The sequence below is a fragment of the Aquarana catesbeiana genome, linkage group LG03 (assembly GCF_042186555.1).
Source record: "Aquarana catesbeiana isolate 2022-GZ linkage group LG03, ASM4218655v1, whole genome shotgun sequence".
NCBI lineage: Eukaryota > Metazoa > Chordata > Amphibia > Anura > Ranidae > Aquarana > Aquarana catesbeiana.
This window is the reverse complement of record NC_133326.1, coordinates 468,919,135-468,937,431: the sequence shown is the minus strand read 5'-3', so window position 1 is coordinate 468,937,431 and position 18,297 is coordinate 468,919,135. Positions and strand designations below refer to the sequence as shown.

At 41.7% G+C, this 18,297-nt stretch overlaps 2 protein-coding genes across 3 annotated transcripts in view; one reads left to right on the top strand and one right to left on the bottom strand.

Annotated features, from left to right (window-relative positions):
• NDUFA2 (NADH:ubiquinone oxidoreductase subunit A2) overlaps window positions 1-7,180 on the top strand; it is a 12,802-nt gene extending 5,622 nt beyond the window's left edge. The window contains exons 2-3 of the mRNA XM_073620875.1: window positions 2,947-3,053; window positions 6,925-7,180. Coding sequence (XP_073476976.1) covers window positions 2,947-3,053; window positions 6,925-7,016 — 199 coding nt within the window. The 3' untranslated portion in view covers window positions 7,017-7,180. The remainder of the gene's footprint in view (window positions 1-2,946; window positions 3,054-6,924) is intronic.
• The window catches only part of TMCO6 (transmembrane and coiled-coil domains 6), a 79,570-nt gene continuing 68,334 nt past the window's right edge, over window positions 7,062-18,297 (bottom strand). For both annotated transcript variants that reach the window (XM_073620872.1, XM_073620873.1), the window contains exons 9-14: window positions 17,527-17,638; window positions 16,290-16,473; window positions 12,137-12,231; window positions 10,559-10,726; window positions 8,737-8,847; window positions 7,062-7,232 (exon numbers count right to left, since the gene is read on the bottom strand). In XM_073620872.1, coding sequence (XP_073476973.1) covers window positions 7,191-7,232; window positions 8,737-8,847; window positions 10,559-10,726; window positions 12,137-12,231; window positions 16,290-16,473; window positions 17,527-17,638 — 712 coding nt within the window. In that variant the 3' untranslated portion in view covers window positions 7,062-7,190. The remainder of the gene's footprint in view (window positions 7,233-8,736; window positions 8,848-10,558; window positions 10,727-12,136; window positions 12,232-16,289; window positions 16,474-17,526; window positions 17,639-18,297) is intronic.

The following is an 18,297-nucleotide window of genomic DNA, read 5'->3' as shown; positions in this document are numbered from 1 at the left end:
CAGGGGTAGAGGCTTCTCCCACCCCAAATCTCTTTGAAGCCTCCAGGCAACCAGACCCTGTTCTGGGAGCACAGAAAATTAAAAAATGTTTTTTCTCTACTCAGAACGCTATTCTGAAGCCCCTCATATATGTGAGACCCCTGTGTACTAAAGTAGAAGGGCAAAAGATCAGTCAAAGTGGCAGGCAAAAAACATAGTCGATCAACAGGCCGAGGTCTGTGCACGTGGAAGTCAGTAAAGTGATTTAAATTGGCAGGCAAAGACATTGTTGGTAAACAGGCCAGGGTCAGTTAATTAACATGAAAGGTAGAAACATGGTAGCAGGCAAATGATCCACACAGTTATTTGAAATGGGGAAATGGCAGTCTGCTAATAATAAGGGTAACTAATATCTGATGGATGTGTGATAATTTTTGAAGCAATCTCCAATGCACAGGCCAGGTTGGAGGGACATTGGGGGCAATAATAGCTGGTATCTTTTCTAACTCCTCCTCTTCTGCATAGACTGCATTACTTTTGGCGTCTTCTTCCAGATTCTGTGGGGGGAATGTTATAGGGAAAATGTTGCCCGTGAAGTCAGAGCGAATGTTTTCTGGGGCGGGTGCATGTTGGTAAATCAGGGCAGTGATGATGTCTTCAATATACTTGAGGTAGGTGATTTGTTGGTTTTCAGTTGATTTTTGGAAGCAGACAGATGAAATAAACAGGGCCCATGAAATGCAACTTTCTTATACCAACTGACAAATAAGGTTGTAGCATCTGATCGTTTAACCCCCCCCCCCCCATTTACAGATTGTAGTCGTGGACACATTCAGTCTTTACAACGGGGCCGCATCTCCACCAAGGTGTCATTGTGGATGGTAGAGAGGATGTGGACATCTTTCTTGTCCCTCCACTTCATGGCCAACATGAATGCAGATTCCCCGTTTTTTGCAATTTTTTGTTAACAGATTTTGTGGGAAGCCCTTCCGTTTTGGGTTTTTTTTGACGGCACTGCAGGCCAGGGTTTGTTTACTGTAAAGGTGGCGAAAAAGGGGCAGGCTGGTATAATAGTTGTCTACATATAAGTGGTATGCTTTTTCGAACACGGGGTATGCCAGCTCCCAGACAATTTTCCCACTGGTTCCAATATATGTGGGGCACTCTCAGGGCTGGAGCCGGGTGTCTTTGCCTTCATAAATCCGGAATGTATATACGTATCCAGTGGCTCGATAACACAATTTATTTAATTTCAACCCATACCTGGCTCTCTTAATTGGTGTATATTGCTTGAAGTGCAGTCGGCCAGTAAAATGTATAAGGGATTCGTCCACACAAATGTTTTGGTCTGGGATAAAAACTTCAGCAAATCGCTGGGAAAAGGAATTGATTAGGGGGCGTATCTTGTACAATTTGTCGTGGTGGGGATGATCTCAGGGAGGGCACTGCAAATTATTGTTAAAGTGTAGAAAACGGATAATCATATCGTAGTGTGTCCTGGACATGACAGCAGAATATATTGGCATGTGGTGGATGGGGGTTGGTGGACCAATAGGCATGGAGTTTGTTCTTTTTTGTAAGGGCCAAAAACCATTTAAATTCATCCAGTGTGAAACGTCGCCACTGGAACATATGGGCGAAGGATGAATTGGGGTTGGCAGCAATAAATTGTGATGCATACAGATTGGTTTGGTCCACCATATTCTGCAGCGAATCTTGTGGGAAAAAGAATCTAATTGGGAAAAATTCGTAGTGTTGGGCTGCACACCTGGCTGTGCAGTGAAAGGGGGGATGATAGCGGATCCTGAGTTGGCAGGCAACCATAAGGGGTTTGCCAGGGCATCGGGAAGGTAGGACTGGGGCTGGATTCTTTAGGTTGAGCCTGTAATTCCAGTACTTGTACTGGGCTCCTCTTCCTGGGGTCTGGTGCTGCTGGTGGTAGGCAGGTCTTCTGATCTTGGTCCTGATCTCCTTATTCTTTTGAGAGGGACTGTTTCCTCTGCTGACTCGGACTCTGATCCACTATCCTCCACTGGCTCGTATTCCGAACCAGAATCGGATGATGGGAGCTCCCCGCTCTCATCATCTGACGTGGTAAGGATGGCATATGCCTCCTCAGGTGTGTAAACCCTTTGAGACATTGTGGCGGTACTGTGTGATGGTACTGCTGGTGGGCCTGTGTGGTGGTACCAGGCTGCTGAGGTGTTTCATGTAGTGAACGACGACACACCAGAGTGAATCGAGGGCCACTCATACCACCTCAGCTCCCGTTGGAGATGCCCCCCTTTGGGGGTCCCTGATCTACAGTGCCTCGCTTTTATTATATAGTCAACCTTGTAAGTATGGTAGAGAGTGGGTTTTTATACTTGATTTTATTTTATTTTTTCTTGAACTCACGTGCATGCTCCTGAAGAGTAGATCAATCCATGAAATGCATAAAGCTATTATAAGTCGTGTCCCTATGATTCAATTAATACCTGTCAGTATGTATGATTTTTGATATTAATTGTTTATAATCATGTGGCAACCCATCTATATTGTATGTATAGATATCATTTTTTATGAATTGTACCAGTTATTATAATTGGATATACACTTATATGCTAATTTGTATAATAAACTGAATTTTTTTTATACCTATGTGCTTCATTCTTCTATTTACACTGATGTGTTGTAGTAACACATTTTAGCATGTTACTCCCAACACATGCAACTAAGTGCTGTGGTACCATTCATTTTAAGAGGAACCCCCAAACATCTAGCGCCAGCACTACAACACACAGATGTGAATCATTTCTGCATTGTGGTGTCTTGCATTGAAAAAAAATTGCAGGTATGCATGCCTAAAGACACATGGGGGTTGAAATAAACATAACCCACCCATACTGCTGTTTTTGCTTTTTCAGAGTTTATTTTATTACCATAGATTTGATATTTTTGAACTGAAGTGCTTCTTTCTTTTTTCAGAGACTTTATTGAACAGAACTATGTGGAGCTGAAAAAGGCTAATCCAGACTTTCCTATATTAATCAGAGAATGCTCAGAGGTTCAGCCTAAACTATGGGCAAGATATGGTGAGTATTTGATAACTTTATACTGAGTAATACTAAAGGTTCTGCTTTCCATAGAAATCCATGTTTTTCTTTATTCAAAAGACTAAACTCTTTTACCATCTAATTGAACATTTACATAATGTCAAAATGAGTTGGGTATAAAGTCTTTCAATGACTGAGCAATATTGGATAAAAGTTGCCCATACATGGTCCAATATCTACAGGAATTCCAATGTGATGATTTTGGGCCATGTAGGAGTTTACTGAATAAAGGACTGTCCTCACGTAACCAGATGGCGATCGTTCCTTCTAGTGCAGTGGTTCTCAACCTGGGGGTCGGATGAAGATTTGCCAGGGGTCACCAAATCCTGGGCTGTTCCTAAAGCCCGCACCGCTCTCTCTGCCTTTTTGCGGCCGTCCACTAAGCCCGCGGATGCCCACTCAGCCTCCTCGCAGCCGCCCATTCAGTTCACAGCATAGGTGGGGGGAAGAAACTAGAGGCCAGCTTATCTCCTGATTTCGGCATAAGTGCCACTGCTGGGAGACACAGTGAAGCCAGGGACACAGTGAGTAAGACTACCTGTGATTACAGTTGCCATTAATAGTCCCCGCTACAGTTCTCAGATCAGCAGATAACCTTGATCAAGAGCACCTTTGTTGGCTGATAAGAACTCCCCCCAGCATTGCCACTCATCCCACCCCCCACCGCACCAAGGAGTAAGAGAAGGAATAAAAATAGAGAATACGTGAAAGGTAGAGGAAAAGAGGTGGAGGAGCAAAGAAAAAGGGAGAGAAAGAATAAGAGAAAGAACAAGAAAGATGGCTAGAGAGAGGGATGGGGAAAAAAAAACAAGAAATTAGGATTTTAATACTGTACGAGTGGAAGGGACTCAGGGAGAGCTAAATGTCCGTGGGTCAGGGTCGCAAATTACTTGTCTTGCCTTGGGTGCTCACAACCTATGCTACAAAAATAATTTTACTGTTAGGGGTCCCCACAACTTGGGAAATTTTATCAAGGGGTCACGGCACTAGAAAGGTTGAGAATCACTGTTCTAGTGTGAGGCAAAAGGACTAACAAGAACAAGAGGAATATAAATAATACTTTATTATATGAATGGTACTTTATATGTTAACTATACAGGCTCCCTTATGAAGGATTACATTTGCTCTTTATTTAGCTGGAGCTTACGAACAGTTGCTGCCAGTCAGTGGGCTGACCCCATGGACTGCAGAAAAAAGTGGAAGACTGTGGGATATGTTTACTAGAGAGGTTGGAAATCTTCATTCAATATATTGTAGCTGTGTTCACTTTGAATACCCAATCGCATACAAATTAGAAACAGGTATTTGCGTTTCAGATTGAAGTGAACCCAATTTAAAGAGAACCTTCACTCACAATGTGGACTTCCTTTCATAATATCTTTAATTTGTTGCATCCCATTACCTTCGATTGCTCACCTAGGCGATGGTGGCATAACGCTCGTCCCACCCCTTTCTCTGGACCCAGTGTTTCATTTGGGGTGGAAGTATTGTTCAAATGCACATGGTTAGACACGCAGCAGGTCTTTGCCACGTATTTAGGACCTTGTAAGATATATGGTATGTCCGCATATGTATTGAAGGTCTCTGCCAGGTCCAAAATATCTGGAGGAGAGCTGCATTGCATCTGCGCATGTGTGAACAGAAGATGGCAACATAAAGAGACCTTCACCTGCAGGGAGAACTGCATGGACTAGTAAGTTTAGTTTATTTTTAATCAGACCGGGACTATTGTTCGAGAGAGAAATTGTGTAACGTCAGACTTCATGTGACCTCTGACCTTCCAATTTAGTCAGAAAAGGCTGCTCCTGTATTTCAGGTGTATATGGCTGTTTAAGATGCCACCTAAGCCCTGCCTGCATTGGGCCACACGTGTTCGTGCCCAGCACATTACAATGCAGGCCACAGTTCTGGGGCAAGGCTTTGCACTGTGCTTGGTACAATAGCAAATTGCACATAGTGGGACTGCTGTTTGTAGTGGGTCCAAGAACACTGTATGCAGGTGGGGGTGCTCTGTCAATTCCAAAAGAAAACCAATGCAGGTGGAGCTCAAATGATCTTTTGAACAGCCATCCACCTCTTGCCCTTATGGTGGTCATAAAAATATGATGATCATTGCCGTCTCCAGCATAAATTGGCAGCAACATCTTGCCTTATGGTAATCACAGATGCTGCCAACTGGGAGAGATTTGGGAGAAATAATGATCAGCCAGGTTAGTAAATATGACTTAACTCCTGCTGTGTCCCAGGGGTTTGCTGGCCCAAGAATTATCAATATGTCTCCTTCATTACCCCATAGCACCAACAAACCCTTAGGCATGCCGGCAGTTTAAATTTATGTGAAAATCGTCAGTAAAAAACATTTAGAAATCTTTATCATGCCTAAACTTCCAGTAACCTAATGTTTTTGGCTAGCATTAATCCATTTAAAGAGGAACTGCAGTCTGCTCACATAATTTGTAATAAAAACATCTTTGCCATTCTGAAGCTTCCCTCCAACCACTTTGCATATTATTTTTGTATACACTGTGATTCTCAAATATGCTGCAGCAATCTCCATCCACTGATTCTGGCTGCAATCATTTTAACTGTGGGCAGCTGAAGCTGCTGCCTGTTCACTTCCTGCATTTACACAGAGGAACACCTCCAGCTCTGTAGCTCTGATTGGCCCTCTTATAACTCATCCCTCCTCCCTTCCTGGCAAACGCTCACCAGAGTGAGAGCTGTGCATGATATCAAACACCTAGGCATTTTTCCAGACACAAAACAAGAAGTTGGCTGTATAAGGTATTTACTGGCAGAAAGAAAAAAACGTTTTACTATCCAAAGTTAAAACAACAAGGGCAGGAGATTTAATAGATGGAGAGATGAAAAGATGACCGAAGGTCTGCTTTAAGCTAAATAGAGGTGCTACAATTCCCCATTTAACCTGCAGGTGGTGGTGCTGCTATAAAAACAAAAACAAAAAAAAAACAAAAAAAAAGAAACTACAGTTCTCAGGCCTGGAAAAAAAAATAAGCTCAGTAGCATGGTTACTAGAGTTTGGATTTATATTCATTGTATTAATTTCTGAAGGATTAAAGCTGCTTTATAAATATCACAGCCTTAGTGACATTATATGCAGCAGTGTATTTTGTATGGTTAGCATTAGACTAACTGCATGCTGGATATGCATTCATGTAGTCTAAAATGCACAATGCATCACTATATTTTAAACATACTTAGCTGCTAAAACACCTCTGTTTCAGTCCAATTCATAATACTAGAAATGCTACTGAATGGTCATTAAATCCAGATATTTGTATGGCTCTTTTGGTTCTGCATGCATGGGGGTTGATCTACTAAAGGCAAATAGTCTGTGTACTGCAAGTGCAGTCACTGTAGATCTGAGGGGAAGCTCTGCTGATTTCTATCATCCAATCATGTGCAAGCAAAAATGTTTTTTTTTTTTTTTTTCCCTTGCATTTCCCCCCCCAGATCTAGAGCAACTGTACTCGCAGTGCACAGACTATTTGCCTTTAGTAAATCAACCCCATAGTCTTACAATGTACTGTCTCAACAATACTCCATTGTATTCAATGCAGGAGCTAATGCTGCCAGTTTTACTAAACCCCATGGGCACTGTGCTTGTCAGTATAGCGGATACTTTGAGCCATCAGACAGAGCATTTATCCTTCTGAATGGCTCTGGGTGCTGTCTATGCATCCTGGTACATAAAGGCATCATCTAATTGTAGTGTCAGTGTGTTTTTTGTGTGGAGTCCTAGTTCAGATACACTCCGTAAAAACTTTTTCACAGATGCCTATATAATTAGAGAATGATTTTTGATATAACCGTACTTTTCCATTTGCAGAATTCGGAAAGGAGGCGAGCGTCTCTCTTAATAATCTAAAGGCTGAACAAGTAGCCAAAGCCTTGGAGTCGGTTGCAAACAGCAAGCCATAATAAATCTCATTTTGCCTTGGACTCTGTACAAGATGGTAAAGAAACTTTGCATTTTGGACTTTATTATAGCAATCACATCACAGAAATCAAACCATATTTAACTTTATTAGAAAAATAAACACTTCTTGAATAAATGACAATAATAAAACAAAACTTCTAAAGTCCCCCTTGTGTTCATTCCACAGCTTTATTTCCTTCTGTACTGTGTTCTCTGATCTGCAAGGAAGAACATTTCACAACATTACATCCTCATTTTCTAATTGATTTGTTGCAATTTCTTTTGATTGTGTTTCCCTTCTGAGTACATGGGTAAAGCATAGCAAAAACACTTTGCGGAGAATGTAGAAGCTCATACATTTTTCACTAGACTGGTAAATTTGTTGTGGATTACTATACAAAAAAACTCTCCCATTTGCCAGAGGCACCTCAAATGTAGTAAAACAAAGGGATTCTCACCTACCACAATCGCATGTCCTACTATTTTGCCTGTGATTGGTGGACTGAAGTTTGTGACAATTAAAGGGTGGGGGAGGTTCATAAAGAATTGCTATGTGCTGCAAACCAGATTCACCAACAGGTTGCACTGCAGGTAGAATATGGAAATAATATCTCTAAATTATTATAGAACCAAGTAGTGAAAAATAAATCCCTTGGTGATAACGCTTGAAGGAGGTTGAAAACATGTTTGAGGCAGCTGACCTGCAAACTTGCTTAGAGCAGTGACAGACTTTAAAGCGATTGTAAAGGTAAAAAAAAAACAAAAACATGTCTATACTTGTATTGTGCAATAGAAATGCACAGAGCACTCCCAAAACTCCTCTTCTCGGGTCCCCCACCAGTGCTCCTGGCCCCTCCTCCCTGTGCACTACCCCCATGGGGGGGGCACTTGTACGTGCTTGCTCCCAAGCCCTGCTGCTGTGTCCATTGACACAGACAGAGGGACTCTACCCCCACTTTGTCACTGGCTTTGATTAACAGCACTGGGAGCCAATGGTGCCCCAGCAAGACTTGGAAGTGAGAGGGGAGCTGCAGACGTGCACCGCATTGGATCTAATGAAAGCTCAGGTAAGGAAAAGGGGGGGGATGCTGATGTCTAAACATTTTTTACCTTAATGCAGGGAATGTGTTAAGGTAATAAATGTTTAGGCTTTAGCACCACTTTAAGACTGACTTGAAACAAGCATGCAAGTCAGAACTCCTAACCTGCACACTTGCTTTGAGTCAGTGACTTAGAAAATACTGTAGCCACTGGATCAACATGACAGCCAAAGAAATAGTATTTTGCAAGAAGAACTTAGCAATGCTTCCTTTAAAATCAAACAGGGAGGTGTTCTGTTCTTGGGTCCCCTGCACCGAGAGCGCTTTTGACTCCTCCCCTTTTGTGTCACCATAGAAAGCTGCTTCCTATAGTGGCACATGAGCAGGCTCGCTCCCGAGCTGTGTGGCTCAGCCCTGCCTCCGCTCCCTTGTCGCTGGATTTGATTGACAGCAGTGGATCCAGTGGATCTCCTGCTGCCCTATCCAAGACCAGTGAGGAGGGAGAGTGAGAGGAGCAGCACCACCGCTCTTTGGCACAGCATTGGATTCAGAGTGGGCTTGGGTAAGTATTTGGAGAAGATGCACACATAAGTTTTTTTTACCTTAATGCAGAGAATGCATTAAGGTAAAAAAACCTGAAGCTTTTACAACCACGTTAAGTTACTAGAAACTATACACTCACCACTGAACTGCAGTAGTTCCAGACTGCTTGTATATGTTGTTTAGCTTCTGGATGATCTTTATAGGTTTCTAGAATTTGTAATCCAGAAAGCATTTGGGGGTCTTTTGCCATCTAAAAGAAAAAAACATTTTAGACAAGATTTCTAACATACTGAAATTAAGTAACTTTCATGATCTCACAATGGTCAGCCCCGGTTCACACAGGGGCGGCACGACTTGCAGGTCGCCTCACCGAGGCGACTTGCAAAACGACTTCTGTATAGAAGTCTATGCAAGTCGCCCCCAAAGTAGTACAGGAACCTTTTTCTAAGTCGGAGCGACTTGCGTCGCTCCTATTAGAATGGTTCCATTGTACAGAACGGGAGGCGACTTGTCAGGCGGCTAGGTCGCCTGACAAGTCGCCCCTGTGTGAACCGGCACTTATGCAAGCAATCTAGTTGAAGAAAGCTACAATGTACAAAGAATGGAGGACCTTTTCATGCCTGGCTGTGTGTTTAACATTCTTCCAGGCAGAGGGCAATACCAGTAAGATCCTAGACTGATCATGGACTGCAGACAGCATTTGGAAAAGGGTAAACAATCTCTATCCTGTCTAAAATTCATATTTGTTGAAGCATTTGGCCATATCAAGTGTACATTAGCGTGTCCAATTTGCTGCAGGAATGCATCTTAAAAGGGTTAGTTCATCTTTTTTTGAAAAGATAAACTAATACCCTACAATACCGTACTTGTCTCGATGGATGATGAGCTGTCCGTGCCCACACAGCTGGTGTAGCAGTCCAGGGATTTGATCTCCTCCCTCTTCTTTCTGTAGGGCTTCTGGGATGGATAAGAGATTCAGATTGATCAAAGCGGTGCTGACCAATCAGAATTGCTCTGATCTGTCCTAGAAACCCTACAGAAAAAAGGGGAAGAAGAGTGGGGATTTCAAATTCCCAGACTAATACCAGTTCATCACCCACAAAGGTGTATGGTGTTTACCTTTTAGTTTGCCTTTTTGGAAAAAAAAAAAAAAAAATCATTCAAGTGCTACTTTTAGGAATCTTTTGCATAAAAAAACCCCCAGACTCTGGCCTGACTGAAGTATAAGAGAAAAAAGCCCAAGACACCCAGGCTGAAAATCCTTCCGTTTAGTAGGAGATGACTGACTTTCGGTCCGTGTACAGCTGTCTGTTCAACAGATGCCAGTCTTAACAACCAGCTTCTGTCAAATGCCATGCTGGAAAACCAGCATTCTATTAGCGCTTGCAGCCAATGACTGTGAGCACTGATTAGTGTATTCTGACGAAGGGGTGGGGTCAAAATACAATGTCTTAGCGGGAGAGATCCCTGCATCAACACCCCTTGTGTTGATGTTGGGATTCTGTCAGTTTTCTTTTTTTTATTCAACCTGCTGGTTGGATGAGGAAAAAAAAAAGCTGGGTTTGATTTACTAAAACTAGAGAGTGCAGCTCTGCATACAAAACCAATCAGCTTCCAGGTTTTCTTGACAAACCTAATTGAACAAGCTGAAGTTGGAAGCTGATTTAGTTTCTATGCACAGCTGCACCAGATTTTGCACTCAAGTTTTAGTAAGTCAACCCATGTGTGTACCCAGTTTTACACAGACAACTGGAACAAATAGTTGGAAAACTCTTCCAAACAGGTACACACAGGTTTTTTTTTTCTTCCTGTTTTGAACAATAGTATTCCTCTCTAACATGTGCATCATTTACAAGAGCAGTTGTGTAGTTACTGTGAAATATGAGCATAATAAAGGACAAAGCACAAATACTGAATCTCACACAAAAAAAACATGAGCTGACCACTGAGTATTAGGTTACCTGTGGACAGTAATGCAGAAGGATGATTATTAGATCCAAGCAGCAAAGTGTCACCTGAACATCAGATGTCTCAAGTAATGGGATCACCCTGGAGAGAATGGCATTCTCCTGAAGACATTGGCAGTAGACAGGCCCAAGGTCAGCGATGTTACACAATACTGTGAGAACCTACATAGGTACAGTTTTAACTCTTGTTAAAAAAAACCTTACAAGCAAATGCAAAGACATAAGGTTTATAACACTTGGCAGATATACCAGCACTCCTTATCAAAACAGAGATAAGAAAAAACTTTAATTTTAGAACACTAGCTCCTAATGGAGGGATACCAAACAATAGTTTGGTTTTCTTTTCATAGGCCTGTGTTGGGCCCCATTCACATCCTTGTGTTCTGGGAATGCGTGTATTCCCGAAAGCATGCATAGCACTTGTGGTGCCCTTATTTCTTAACAACACCCCAAATGTGGCTAGCAGACGCTCATTTTGTTGCATGAAAAACACATAATGCTCACTGGCAAAATAAATAAATAAAAGGTGCAGCCGCTACTTTGGCACATTTGTCACGTATAGGGCAGTTCTTTTAAGTGAATGGGCTACCCTATGTTATTGCTTGACAAAAGCGCACATGTGCATCCCACAGATGTGAACGGGGCCTAAAAATGTACTTGTTTGAATTCAGCAAGAAAGGCATCTGCCTGTTTGATTCATTGTTTTTAGCGCCACAGATGATGATTTCTATGCTTCACTGCACTCAAGTAATCAATGCAGGCTACAAACTGGTAGAAGCAGGGAATACATGCACCAGTTTAAATAGCTCACTACCTGCTAATCGATATCTTATTATTTCGTAGTCAACTATGGAATGCAAAAACACACCCAGAAAGCAATTGTAGCAACATCTTTGCAGACATGTACTCTCTAGACTGCAACAGAACTTTGCCATAGACAGATCAATTTTTTTTTTTGTACAGCCAGCGGGCTGATCAAAAAAAAAAACAGATTGCCCCATCCACACATGCAAGGTGGATGGAGGAATCCTCCCCAATGTGCTATTTCAACAGCGAAGACTCCTCTGCTATTAGAATACACTTTTTAGTGCTGCAGCCCATTGGCTGCAGGCACTGATTAAATTAAAATTTCCCAACATTACCATTCAAGAGAAGTCAGTGATTAGATTGACTTCTCACAAGTTGAAATGGCAACAGATGCGTGGAAATTCGACCAGCCCCTGTTTAAACTGGCTGGATTTCGATCCATCTATGACCAGCTTTACTCATGGTCTGCTTCTGGCAGTTTATCTTCAGTGATCACATGGTTGCAGTACAGCATTAAATGATCATTTATAGCTCTTGGCATATGATTAAAAAAGGTATGGGGAACAAATGCCCTTTGGTAGTTTCCTTGCCAGCAGCTACAATGCAGATAGGCTAAATGTAATCAAAACAATCCTATAGTGCCTTAGAATTGCCATAACAACTAAAAACCATATGCAGGAAGACTGACATAAAGGGAGTGATAGAAAGTGAAACATCTTTTAAATGGATACATATCTGTCTGCATACAGTATAAGTAATATTTACCAGCAGATTGATGTCCTTTGAATGGCCCAATAACTGCAGCATAACTGGTACCAAGTTAAAGTTTAGCACTGCAGAGCACATGGTAGGATCTTTTACTGTGAAAAAATAAAATATATGTTTTTAAGTAGTTATACTAGATGGATTTTAGAATGGATTTTTTATGAGGTAAGTAAAACAGTCAACAAATGCTGTGTACAGTGCCTTGAAAAAGTATTCACACCCCTTGAAATTTTCCACATTTTGCTATGTTACAACCAAAAATGTAAATGTATTTTATTGGGATTTTATCTGATAGACCAACACAAAGTGGCACATAATTGTGAAGTGGAAGGAAAATGATACATGGTTTTACATATAAATATCTGAAAAGTGTGCCCCCCTTTACTCTGATACCCCAAACTAAAATCTAGTGGAACCAATTGCCTTCAGAAGTCACCTAATTAGTAAATAAACTCCACCTGTATGTAATTTAATCTCTGTATAAATACAACTGTTCTGTGAAGCCCTCAGAGGTTTGTTAGAGAACCATAGTGAACAAACAGCATCATAAAGGCCATGGAACACATCAGACAGGTCAGGGATAAAGTTGTGGAGAATTTTAAAGCAGGGTTAGATTATAAAAAATATCCCAAGCTTTCTGAGCACTGTTTTTTCCCTTTTTGGATGATGGAGTGAGTATTTGACAACTGCAAACCTACCAAGACATGGCCGTCCACCCAAACTGGCAGGATGGGCAAAGAGAGCATTAATCAGTGAAGCAACCAAGAGGCCCATGGTAAGTCTGGAGGAGCTGCAGAGATCCACAGCTCAGGTGGGAGTCCACAGGACAACTATTAGTCGTGCACTCCACAAATCTGGCCTTTATTAGTCGCTGAGGCCAATGGCTGCTGCACTGATCAGTGTATTCTGATGGGGGTGGGGGAGACCCCGCTGCCAAAACACAACAACCATGCATCCATATCTCTTGTGTGGATGCGGGGATCTGTGAGGCTTTTTTTGTTTTTCGTTCAAATCATTAACTGAAAGAAAAAAAACTCATGTATTACCAGCTTTAGCCTCAGCTCTACACCTTCCGGGCTTTTTATAAACATGACACAGCTCTGACTTTAACATATATGCAAAAAAGCCACGCTTGAAAATTGATCAAATAATTTGTGAAAATAGTCCTTGTGATAAAATGTCCAACACCAATATATTAATAAATTGAATGATGAAAAATTGTTGTTTTCAATAATCAATAGCTGATGTTAAAAATTCAGGTATCACACTTCCTGTAAGATGAAATGCTTACCAGATAGTAAGCCAAATAAGACAGGTGGCTATAAACCCAGCCTGGGCCTTTGGGGAACCTTTCCGGATACGTCCTGAGGCATGTGATAAACCACCAGATGATAGATGGAAAAAAAGGAAGAGATCTGAGGCTGCTTACCAGATATAATTAAGATTAAAGCGTACAACTAGTTAGCAGAAAAGGTGAAGGAATACCCAGGTACAGATCTGAGGCCGCTTACCAGATACAATATAAATTGGAGCATATGACTAATTCAGCAAAAAAAAGAATGAAAGGAATACCAAGGTGCTGCAAACCGCATAGAAAACCTGCTTACCAGACAGCAGGCTCTTTAGTGGCAGATTGATTCACAGAACCGGCTTCCTGGCATGGGGCTGCGAGGATCCATTCAGCCATCCATAACTCGGGCTCCGCAATGCATATATATAAAAAATGATGGCAATAGTGTAATATGTACAAACTATTTATTAGAATAAAGAAATGACACTTACAGTGTAGCAAGATAAAAAATCACAACGCCGAACGTCAGCCTATGACGAAACGCGTTTGGGAGGGACGTGCTGATGTCACCACGCTGCCTCACAGAGGACGGGAGTTTGTTCGTATGCCGGCCGGCGTTGTATCACGCTATGTTATTTAAAACATTTTTTTGGGTACAACCTTCGTGGATCTGATCCAACCTGTGAGTGAATTCTGTCCAGGACGTATCCGGAAAGGTTCCCCAAAGGCCCAGGCTGGGTTTATAGCCACCTGTCTTATTTGGCTTACTATCTGGTAAGCATTTTATCTTACAGGAAGTGTGATACCTGAATTTTTAACATCAGCTATTGATTATTGAAAACAACAATTTTTCATCATTCAATTCATTAATATATTGGTGTCGGACATTTTATCACAAGGACTATTTTCACAAATTATTTGATTGATCAATTTTCAAGCGCTGCTTTTTTGTATATTTGCTTTATTTGTGTAGTTCACTTATAGCTGCAGCTTCACGTTTTAGACTTCTAGCGCAGTTTTGCTTCTTTTTAATCTGACTTTAACATGCCTATAAAAAATAATCCCAAACATTGGTGGCATAACAAAACTGTCTACAATTAGTATAGGCATATTGTGCCAAGCGCCAGTGATCTTCACTAATGCAGTACTATGACTAAGAAACTGCTTGTACTGTTCATTATTGAATTTTGACTGGTCAGTAGGTAGGCATAGATGCTCTCTGCAAGATTAAGAAAAAAGCTTACAGAATACGGGTACTTTTCTGTGGTTCATGTTTATACAGTACGTGTGCACAAACAGAAGGCACAACAAATATGGCTTTATTCTATAAATATTGTTGTAAACTGTCGGCGCTATATAAATCCTGTATAATAATAATAATAATAATAATAAATATACTTATGTTAAAGTATATATAAACTCAGTCACTAAAATTTCATATACGCTCTAGCATGTTAATGTCTTTTAAAATATGGTTTCTGAATATTTTATGTTCTTCCTTAAAAGAATGCTGGTAATCCTGCTATAAAGGACCTTGGTCAGGTACTTCCAGCTGTGGGATGACAAATCCCAGTTGTGCCCATTACTTGTTACCCTATCACAGGGCTCAAAATCTCAAGTCCTGAGCTAATAGCCAGGCCTTAAAGGTTACTCGTCACCAGTTGCCCCGCCCAACCCCTACCCTGTTCCGCCCATAATCACGCCCTCATAAATTATCTAATGAAATTACACTTTAATGTTTTATGCAGAATTAAGTTACATAAATAAATATTAACAACTTTATCAGTGCCCATCAGTGCAGCCTCACCTGTGCCCAACAATGCAGCCTACCTGTGTCCATCAATGCCGTCTACCTGTATCCATCAATGCCGCTTCACCTGTGCCCAACAATGCCGCTTCACCTGTGTCCATCAATGCAGCCTACCTGTGCCCAACAATGCAGCCTACCTGTGCAGGGGAAGAGAGGAGAGAGGAAAAGGATTGCCAGCCGGATTATCAGAGCGCCGAGGAACATCATTGTAACTGGTTTATTTGAATTGCTGAGTGTTCCCGCCGCTCTCCATCACATACAGCCCTGCCTACCGGCCTGGGTACTTTGATACATCACACATCCCGGCATTGGACGGGTTATCTGTCTATCAAAGTACCCGGGCCAGGAGGTGGGGCTGTGTGTGACAGCGACTGCGTGGAACACTCGGCAATGAACACTTTCTAATGAAAGCTGTTACAGTGATGTTCCTCGGCGCCCTTATGATCCGGCCGCCTGCTCTCCTTTCTCTTCCCTGGGGCTCCCATTCAACCCTGCCTGCCTGCGGTGCTCGCCCCCCGCTCCTAGGCAGCCCATGCTCACCAGCCCTCATTTTCCACTCACAAAATGCGAGTAGGCAAGTGGAAAATTTGAGGGCTGCCCTATCACACCGCCTTAACTGGGGCAAGTAGGTGGTGTCATGTCTACTTCACTTCCTAATTATCATAAATTTGAAATACTAACGGCATACAAGGCCATCCACAACGTTGCTACATCACCAACCTTATCTTGAAATTTCACTCAAACCATCCACTTTGCTCCCCTTAAGACCTTCTGCTCTCTAGCTTCTTCATCACCCTATCCAATACTGGCCTCCAGGACCTCTCCCATCTTCTGGAACTGCCAACCTCAATCTATTCACCTATCTTCTACTGTGTACACCTTGATGTCATCCCTGAAAACTCATCTATTGAGGGAAGTCTTTGCCTCCTCAACCTAAAAACGAAACTTCTACTTTCTCCATCAACTCATACCCACAGAGTTATTACCCTTTGTATCACTTGCCCCTCCCTTTTAGATTGCAAGGCCTCACAAGCATTATCCCTCGAGTTTACCTGTCATGTTATTCAGCGTCCAGAGGCATTCCCGAACCACAAAGAGATGCTCTTTCTGAAATTGCTGAATGAAGACAAACAAAGCCACAAGCAGGCGGCCATCTTCTTGATTCAAAACTTTGTTGCCTGCAGCATCAACTTCAGCTAGCAGGTTTCCCAAGCAACGTACTAAGGGGCAAACCAACTGTATTGTGCAAGAAAAGCTGACATTCAGAATGTTTTTTTTTCCATAATAGAAAAAACTGCATATTATACATTAAAATACATACGCAAACCTGGACTAAAGGCTCATTTACAACAGATGCAGTTCAACATATTTTTAAATGCAGTGCGAACACATATTCAAGCAAAATGAATATATTGTAATAAGCATACATCATTGCAGTGATTTCATGTGCATTAAAGGTGTTGTAAACCCTCAAGGTTTTTCACCCTAATGCATTCTATGGATTAAGGTGAAAAACCTTCTGTCACTCAGCAGCCCCCCCGAGCCGCCGTTATACTTACCTGATCCCCGTGTTTCCCACCACGGGAACGAGCACACCAGCTCCAGCCAGTGTCTCCTGTCCTGATTGGATAGATTTATAGGAGCGCAGCCATTGGCTCCCACTTCTGTCAATCACATCCAATGACACGGGCGCCGGGGGCAGGGCAGAGTCCTGCTTTCTGTGTCAATAGACGCAAAAGCAGGACTTGGGAGCACGCCCTCACGGGTGTCCCAAAGGAGAGCGCTTCTCCGACGGGGCACTCGAGAAGAGGAGGAGCCAGGAGCGCCACTGAGGTACCCCAGAAGCGTGCAAAACCAACTGCACAACAGAGGTAAGTATGACATGTTTGTTTTTTTATTTTTAAAATCCTGAACCTTTACAACCCCTTTAAAGAAAAAAAAAAAAGCAGCATGCTGCACTTTTTAATGTGTAAATGTACGAAACACATGTAAACACAAACACAAGTGCATTTAAAGGCAGCTCAGTAAAAATAAATCAATCAAAAGTGCATGTAAAAGGCACATGCAGAATTGCACACTGAGCAGCACAGTAGGAATATTCACAGTGCTGTTGTGAAGTATTTGTAGACTAATGCAATAACTTATACATCAGCTCTCATCTATAAGTTTTCCCTGCGAGAACATCAGCATTTGTGTACGACAGTTGTGATTAACAGCCAGCTAACATACATAACAAACTAAAGTTATGAACTGTTCATTTTACAAATTATAATTTTTAGATCAACTAACCAGCTCAGAACCAGGAAAATTGGTGTTTGTAAGAAATCCAGCTAATTTTGTCAGCAAGTGTACCAGTTTGGACACGACATCTTGTGAAATCAGCAGTGCATTGTTTACCTGGCTAAGAAATCACACAAACATTTTAAAAAGAAAAATAATTTAATAAGGTCATTACTGTACCACACAAACATGTATGATTGAAAAATGCACTATATATTTAGTTTAGTAAAAAAAAAAAAAAACACATTGATTATTAAAAGCTTCCCATCTCACAGAAAATAAAAAAGCAGAATACTGTAACACAAAGTGGAGGTAATTCCCTTAAAATTAATTAAAAAGCAAAATACAAATAAAATACAAGACTGCTAATTTGGACATATCAATACATTTAGAATATTTTCACTTTCAATTGATTTTTCAAGTCTCTTCATCTCATATGAAATGTGTTATTTTTAACTACAACCCTGTATCTAGGATCTTCACAGCAAGACCTGCCAAGGCAGCATGGCCTCTGCCCCAAAGCCTTTAGAAATCTTCAAGTATGCGCGCCATGGCTTCCATTTACTTCAATAGAAAACCAGCATGCAATCTGACAGGCTGACGGTTGGGCCTTCCATTGAAGATTCCTGACAGAGGATGTGTGGTAGCAGCCAGGCTGCATAGAGGAGATCTGAGGAGTGGGATGGAAGGTAAACATAACCTATGAGTGTGCCCGTGACATCAAGGAGTGAAGAGACTCCGATAGGCGAGATGATACTTTTGAGTCAAATCAATCTAAGC